Below are 7991 nucleotides of genomic sequence, written 5' to 3' on the forward strand. Positions count from 1 at the left end.
GGTGGGGGTGGGTTCTGCCCGGTCGAGCGGGAGCCGCGACGTGCGCCTGGCCCCAGAGCCTCGGCGGGGAGAAGGGCAGGCGAGTCAGAGACACGTTAAAAAGGGGACCGGGTACTTCCGTTGTTTAAACTTGAATGCTCGAAAACGGTCTGAGAAGCAATAAACAATCTGATCCTTTCTCTCCCCCCTCTAGAAATCAACTGCAGTATTAATCCAAGGAGGTGCTTTGGGGACAGTTGGCAGTACAATGGCTTCTCAGTACCTCGTAGTGGCTCTGGCCATTTTCTCTTCTTTTACCCAGGTTGTAATAGAAGCCAGCTCTTGGTGGTAAGCATCTTGTATCGACTTGGTTTTAAAGGGGGTGTGAAGATTTGCTTGACAAAATATCTATTTACTTCTTATGTATGTACTTCATTTCAGAGAGAATACCACATGAACGAGACAGCAGGGGAGTAATGTTCTAGTTGTAATATGTTGTGTAGTAGAAAGATCGGGTCTCTCTCATAGTGTAAATGTGCAACATATGTTGTAAAATTCAGCTTTTAGAATGCTGTACAGTAGATTCTCTATGGGTTTGATCATCCTTAAATGACTAGAATTGCCTCTCTTACGAGTCATTTTGACTCCCTTAGGTTAGAAATTTTGCATATATAAGTAAGAATGCTGATTTACAAGTAAAAACTTCAATGAAAGTTTTGGTTTGAACTTTCCTGTAACTTCAATGTTTATAAGTGTATTTTGTTACAAAGAAGTACATTTAAATTTCTGCTTTGGCAAATAATCTATTTCTGTATGGTGTACGGTCTTGGGAGTTTTTTAAATAGGTGTTTCTCTGCTGCTTCAAGTGATCCTTTCCGGATTAATGGTCACTTTTTAATTGAAATATATGATGTGAAGAGCTCTTTAAGAATTAAGAAATCAAAGTTGATTTTTGTTTACAGTGAATATATTCGCCTCTGTGTTTTTGTGTGAGGTTCGGAAGAAGCTGGAAGTAGTCTGTAGCAAGTTTCAAACTTCTGGCTTGTTAAAGGTTTCCCTGATTCTTTGTAATAGAACAGATTGAAAAATCCAAACTTAAATCTAAAATGCATGTTAAAAGAAGATGGGGTTTAGGGGGCTTTTTTTTTTTTTTTGTTTTATTTATTTTTCTGGCCTTGCAGTTGTTCAGAACTTCTGTTATTTTTACTATGTCCATTTAAGTTGGTGAAAGAATGCCTAGATGCAAGTCTTCCGAGTCTGCGTCTTACTTTAGTCTCTGATGTATTGTGATAACCACATGGCTGGGAACTAAAAACTTCTGAGCTGTTTTTTAAACAAAAATTTCATATATAAGTATGCTTTTTGTTTTGTTTTGGTGTTTTTCTCACTTGTTAGCAAAACCAGGAGTTGTATACTCATGTATAAGATACAGTTCTGTTTGGGATTTGTAGACTTTCTCTTTTTTGACTCTTCTCTTTATTAATCCAAATCTTTCTTTATGCAGGTCTTTAGGGATGAACCCTATGAACCCCATGAACCCTGTTCAGATGTCAGAGGTATATATAATAGGAGCCCAGCCACTATGTAGCCAGCTAGCAGGGCTTTCCCAAGGACAGAAGAAACTCTGCCAATTGTATCAGGACCATATGCAGTTCATTGGAGAGGGTGCAAAGACGGGCATTAAGGAGTGCCAGTATCAGTTCAGACATAGAAGATGGAATTGCAGCACTGTGGACAACAACTCTGTTTTTGGCAGAGTCATGCAGATAGGTAGGAAGCAACATCTTTATGATTAAACTGTTGTCTAAGGATATGTATGGTACATGCTGTACTGCACTTATCTCTTGCCAGATTCTTACTGAATACTGTATACAATCAAGTGTTTTTAAAAGTTGGCAAAGGAGTTGAATTATTTTTAGCTGGAGGTGGTTTCCCACCGCTGTCCAGCCATGTGTCTTGGAAGACAAAGTAGGAATATATTTGCATATGGGAGTACAGAAGAAAGGAAAATGCGTCTCTGAACTTTCCTTGTAGAAAACCTGAGACGAAATGAAGGCAACCTAAGAGAATGAAAAGCAGCAGGGTCTTATAAAATTAAAGATGTCCATGTCTACTTGCAAAGTTAGCGGCTGCATGATAAATCGCTCTTGGTCTGAAGGTTAACTGAAAATTGCTGTGCTCTCTATTAGTGTTTATAAGTGATTCCTTCTTGCTTTTTTCCAGATACGGTAGTTTTTTTCTTTTTTTTTTCTTTTTTTTTTTTTGAGAAAGGTAGATTTATGTTAAAAATAATGTTAGCAGGGTAGTTTTTATGGAAACAGTTCTATCAAGACAAAATATGTGATTGTCTTTGTAACTTGCCTTTAATGTAATCACATCGGTGGTAAGAGAGACAGATTCCTGTTTAACATCTTCTCACGATTAGATGGGCACCCAACCCCTTCCCTGTCAGATCTTCTTTGAAATGTGCTTTTCCAGTGCTCATGTGCTGCCTGCCTTTCCTGTCGTTTACGGACCTCATTGTATTTTAAAGTCCTTGGCAAAATTTTAACCAGTGCTGTTGAACTGGATCCATGGTGAAACCTTCCTCTTGACTATCCCAGTCAGATTCCTGATTGTGTGTAAGCAGCTAGAAAACGTCTGTTTCTATGGGTGACAGTTACAATTTTTTATGTAGTAATCAGTACACTGAGAAACTCAGCAATGCTTTTTAGCTGGACAAGTAAAGCTTTTATGTTGATGTTTTTCTGTCCCGCTTTAAAAAAAACAAAGTTTTAAAATCAGACTCAAATTAGGTTTATCTGTAAATGGGCTAACTCCAGTTAAGGTTGAAGGAATACATCAATTCACATTTGGTCTCAATTTTTGTTAAAAGAAGTTTTTATTTGTAGATAGTCAGACAAATGGGAAAAAAATCTGTTGCATAAAAGTACCTAATGGGAACAGCTGATTTTAGATAAACAACTGTCCCTATGCTTTTTACAAGCACAGTATTAACCCCCCTCATAGAGTTTGGTTTTTTTGCCCTACCCAAGCAAAAGTCTAAAAGCACATGAGACATGAAAGAAAGCTTTTTCTGTACACCTTTCTGTTCTGATAATCTAACAAATGTCAGAAAACCAGTCTTTTTAACATTTAGGCCTTCATCCTTTAGTCCTCGTTTATTATCCAAGCAAGTGAAAATTAGCTCAAGGGGACTATTTGTGTGAAGAAAAGTAAGGATTGGGCTCGCAATTTGTGGTGTCTGTCTGGAGTAGAAGTTTCTGCCCTTCCCAAGCATGACAGATCTATTTAAAGGTGGTTTCTTTCAAGTTAAATAACTTTGCTGCACCCTTCTGCTGAATATGACTTAGTATTAGCCCATGTCTACACAGCAATTCATCATGTAATTAAGGCACTTATTCTAATTGCAGATGGAAGCAAGGTTAATGGCCATATTCAACAGTTAAAGAGCCTAAAGAGTGTATTCACTAAGAACAAGAAAGGTGTTGTGGGTAACAGTTGTATTATTTCATGCTGACCTTTGGTAATGACCAGTTGCTCTTCGTCTGAGTCAAAGGAAAATTGGGTACTTCTAGAGCCTGATTCAGTTTAACTTCAGCCTGCGTACCCTGGCTTGTCAGGGACTGCCAGATGCTCCTTACCCTCACTGACGTGAGAAGATGATAGTCAGGATCTGAATGCATGTAGCTTGGGAGTATTTTGTCATCTGAGTTTCGGACGCGTTGTCACTGGCTGTGTACAGGAGCGCCTAGGCCAAGCGCTGACTGACAGCATGGTAATTACCCCAGTGTATAAATGGACAGTCTTTCTTCCAGGATTTATCCTGCAAAGTTAGCTAAAGCTGTACAAATAAACCTAGCATTGGGTTTGGAAACTTGCTCTGTGGCTTATTGAACTGCAAAATTTTAGGGCTTTTGTTCTCTGCTGCTTTCCTTTGCTGCTGGTTCCCAGGGCAGGCCATGATCCTTGCTGCCTTCCCTGCCTTGCGCCATCTCCTGGCTTTGGGGCCAGCCCAGGGCTGGCTGCGCTTGGGCTTTGCAAATACCTGAATGCTAACATACAATAAAATAACTGGATCCTCTCCCAACAGCTAGGTGTAGTTGAGGTCCAGTTTATTCATGCCTGCTGCCTGATGCTGGATGCTTTTAAAATACAAGACAAAGAACATTTTGTATCTCATGTTCAGGTATATATACAAAAAAATTGTTCTGTTCTTCCAGACTTACGCATATCAAGTGTAAAGCTCAGGTCCTTGCTCTGTGGGTGGCTTCCTAGTGTGTGTATATTGAACAGTTCCATTTCAATGTTTTATATATATGGGAGAGAGGGGACTCGAGCGTGTTTGGAATGTGTGTTTCCTTGCCATGGCTACAATAGAGAGAAATGTTGGACTGTGGGAAAAAACAGATCTGTTTGACAGTGAAGGAAAGCACAGTTGTGCCTAAAGATTTAAAAAAAAGAAAAAAACCAAAAATCAGAGTAACTCATCCATGTGGAACCATCACTCTTACTGTGTTCCTGCAGTCGATGACTTGAGGCTGTGTTGGCTTGCAGGCTGCAGGGGCTTGACATCTACTTCAGCAGCTGATGCTATTTTATAGTTTGCCTAAATGTTCAGGGAGGGAACTTGGGGGGCAACTCTCCGTTCTGTACCCCAGCCTTTTTTTCTCCTTCCCACTAAGAGGAGGTTCTTTAAAGTATGCTCCTGGATAATAATGAAAACTAGTCAAGTCAGTTTTATGAGTTCAAATTCTGCAATAAATGGTGTAGTTAACCATGTGAAAGCATGAGCTAACTAAACATGAAAAAGAATAAAACAGAGCGGAAGAGGCGAGTCCTGTGGTCCGAAGCAGACTACGTTTCTTTCCTCTCAATCTAGTGGAAATTTTGCTTGAGGATTTAATCCAAAAATGTGTGTTACAGAGCAAATGGGAACATTAAAATCTGTATGAGGTTCCCCCTGCTACAGTTTGCAGTGAATGCAAGGCGTAAGTCACTGCATAAAGCCAAATCTTTTTTAACTGAAAAGGCTATTCCTGTAACCCTTTATACCCATAATTCTCGTAAGTACTTCCATGAGCAGGTGTCTGTGAGGATAGTCCGTTTTAAGTAAAGGACCAAAGTGTTTCTCATCTTCCTTAAATCTGATCTTTGCCAACATAAGACTTCTGATTTTACCCATTGAAAGCCAGCATCTATTACTATAGTTAATCCAGCAGATGACAGCTGTTACATTAACAAAGCTGCTCTGAGCATGGTGTCATCCTGATGTTGAGTATAGACCAGAATGCAAATTACTTATGTTCTAGAAGTGCTCAAAAGCTCCTGTTAAGATTTGACCTGTTACGATAGGCCTTGTAGAAAGAGTTTCTGCCTCAAAATGTTGCTGCCTAGATAGATGTGACATGTCCAAAATGCAGCCTCTTAAAGTCCCAATTTTACAAGGGCCCATGCTGTTCCCTAAGAAAAATCTTGTAAAATCAAGATTAAAAACTAGCTTGATCTGTCGACTGGACTAAAGATTAGGAATAAAATTTAACTCGTATAAATAGAAAAAAATATTTAGCCTGTTCTACATCATTCTGGGAACCTTGGAAAAGACCCAGTGGGATGCTGTCTCTTAAGATGAAAAACAAACTTCAAGTGAGCTCTCTGGTACAAGTTTTGTGTTACGGTTTTTTGCTTCTTTGAAAGCTTTTCTAGTTGTAGTCAGAACTTTGTAGCACCCTTAGAAAAGCAATAGGGGAAGTTGGGCTCTAAATAAAGGTGGAATTAGATTCTGTCAAGAGGATGGTACGTGGCCATGTCTTACGTTGTGGGTATTGTAACTCTTTCTTCTGAAAGTTTGAAACTCGAGGTTTTCAATTTCCATTTAAGGGCACCAGATGCAGGAGAAAACCTTTAAGGCTGCCTTTTGCCAAGGTTTTTTTCTTCCCTGTAATTTGTAAAGATGATTGCCCATGGGCTCACTTGCCATATTCACATGAACTGGAATGGTGGATACTAAGCAGCACAGGTTGTTGTTAGTTTTAAATAGCCTCCTACAGAAGTGCCTGGCTTATGCATAGGGTGGAAAGTTACATGTTATTCTGCTATGCATTTCCTTTGATACCAGGAGGCTTTGTAAAATGCTATAACTTTAAATAAATTGGAACAAGTGGGTAAAGTGCATAAATCATGTTTGAGAAGTAGTAATTTAAGAACCAGACTTTTAAAAGTTGTATTTAACATCTCTTTTTTCTGAAAGACAGGGAATCTGTTTCCCTTTCTGCCCCTCACACGCAGGCACTGTTGCTTCGGCCCAGCTGGCATCATGCTCCAGCCCCAGTTTGCCTCCTTCCTCCCTGCTCCATCATCCAGCCATGAATGAGAAGTGACTCCCGCTCTTCACAAAACACCTGGTGTGCTTTGGTGGATTGGTTTCACTTGTTTTTTAGAGTGGAGACATTTTTGAGGAACATGGTTCAGGGTTATTCTACCTTTCAGTAGGCAGATGAATGTTGGTGGCTCCCGTTGAGCCTTCACCCTCACAGCTCATCGGCGGGCAGGGAGTGGCGGGCTCTCCCCTAACACCGCTGTCTTTCTGCGCAGGCAGCCGGGAGACAGCGTTCACCTATGCAGTGAGCGCAGCCGGGGTGGTCAACGCTATGAGCCGTGCCTGCCGGGAGGGCGAGCTTTCCTCCTGTGGCTGCAGCCGAGCAGCGCGGCCCAAAGACTTGCCCCGGGACTGGCTTTGGGGTGGCTGCGGGGATAACATCGAATACGGATACCGCTTCGCCAAGGAGTTCGTTGATGCCCGGGAGCGCGAGAGGGTTTACCAGAGAGGCTCCTATGAGAGTGCCCGCATCATGATGAACCTGCACAACAACGAGGCCGGGAGAAGAGTAAGTGGCTGTGAAACAGCACCTCCCTCTGCCCCCGTCCCTCCTTTTGAGGAAAGAGGTGCCTTGGCAGGCCACGGAGCAGCACTGGGCTATGACCAGCCACCAAGGCTTGTCTCCATTTCGATACACAAACCAAGAAAACAGCAAATACAGGGTGTAGGTGGGTGGGGAGTATATGAATTTGTGTTGTCTGACAGCCCGGTTGTCTTCCCCATGGGGGAGGATTGGGACTGAAGTGTTGCCCTCTGTATTGTTTCACTGAAAGTGCCCTGCTTGCTGTGGATTCTCTGAACAGCATTTCATTAGCTTGTTTCCAACCAGGGCAGTGTGCATTGGAGGGAAGAGGGACGCACTGGCCTTCCCAGGCTGGAACCGTGCCGCAGAATTGTTCTGACTTTTTTTTTATCCCTGCTTAAGAGGATGTGAAAAGCTCCTCCCTACTATTAGAAAACACAGTCTTCTGTGGTTAAACATGTCTTTATGGTTTCTTTAATCTTGAAAATACCTTAAATGAATGGGTGTAAACCTTTCTTTTTTTAATAGTCTGAATATGAAGAGCCAAAATCATTATTTTCCTAGAGCTCGAAGTGCCAGAAATAGTCGGCTGGACACTTTACACTTGTGTTCTAAGGTGAAGAAGGATGAAAGATAATTGAAAATTAATAGTATTTAAATGTAAGAGGAGGATGTCTGAAAGCAAAGGACAGGCCAATTTACTATTAGCAAGAAGAAAAATGACACTTTCACAGTTGCTTACGGAGGCTCGAGCAGTTTTTTCCTTCCTCAGCTTCATCCTTACAGTGCCATTTGGCAGCATTGAGACTCCCTAACTGCTGGGTGGAAGTTGTCTACAGTATCATCTAATGTGTCAGACCCCAGGATTTTTGAGGCAGTGTCAACATTGGCTCTTATTTCTATTTGTACAGGGCAAGTGACTGATATTTCCCAGCCAAAGCTTTGTAAAGAGGATATTGCTGTGCAGCTCTGTCTCCCACCCATAGGTGTTTGGGGGTTTCTGCTTGGATGAAGAATACTGCAGAGCAGTGTTTGGGATAGGAGGAGGATGCCGAGCCAAGAGTAGACAATCAGCTGCAGCTGAGCCAGGAGCAAGAGGGATCTTAACTC

General features: G+C 41.6%; 1 protein-coding gene across 1 annotated transcript in view; it reads left to right on the top strand.

Annotated features, from left to right (window-relative positions):
• Window positions 1-62: 62 nt before the first annotated feature.
• LOC104409424 (protein Wnt-5a) overlaps window positions 63-7991 on the top strand; it is an 8958-nt gene continuing 1029 nt past the window's right edge. The window contains exons 1-3 of the mRNA XM_010019283.1: window positions 63-327; window positions 1484-1749; window positions 6574-6866. Coding sequence (XP_010017585.1) covers window positions 248-327; window positions 1484-1749; window positions 6574-6866 — 639 coding nt within the window. The 5' untranslated portion in view covers window positions 63-247. The remainder of the gene's footprint in view (window positions 328-1483; window positions 1750-6573; window positions 6867-7991) is intronic.

The sequence above is a fragment of the Nestor notabilis genome, unplaced genomic scaffold (genome assembly GCF_000696875.1).
Source record: "Nestor notabilis isolate BGI_N333 unplaced genomic scaffold, ASM69687v1 scaffold32467, whole genome shotgun sequence".
NCBI lineage: Eukaryota > Metazoa > Chordata > Aves > Psittaciformes > Psittacidae > Nestor > Nestor notabilis.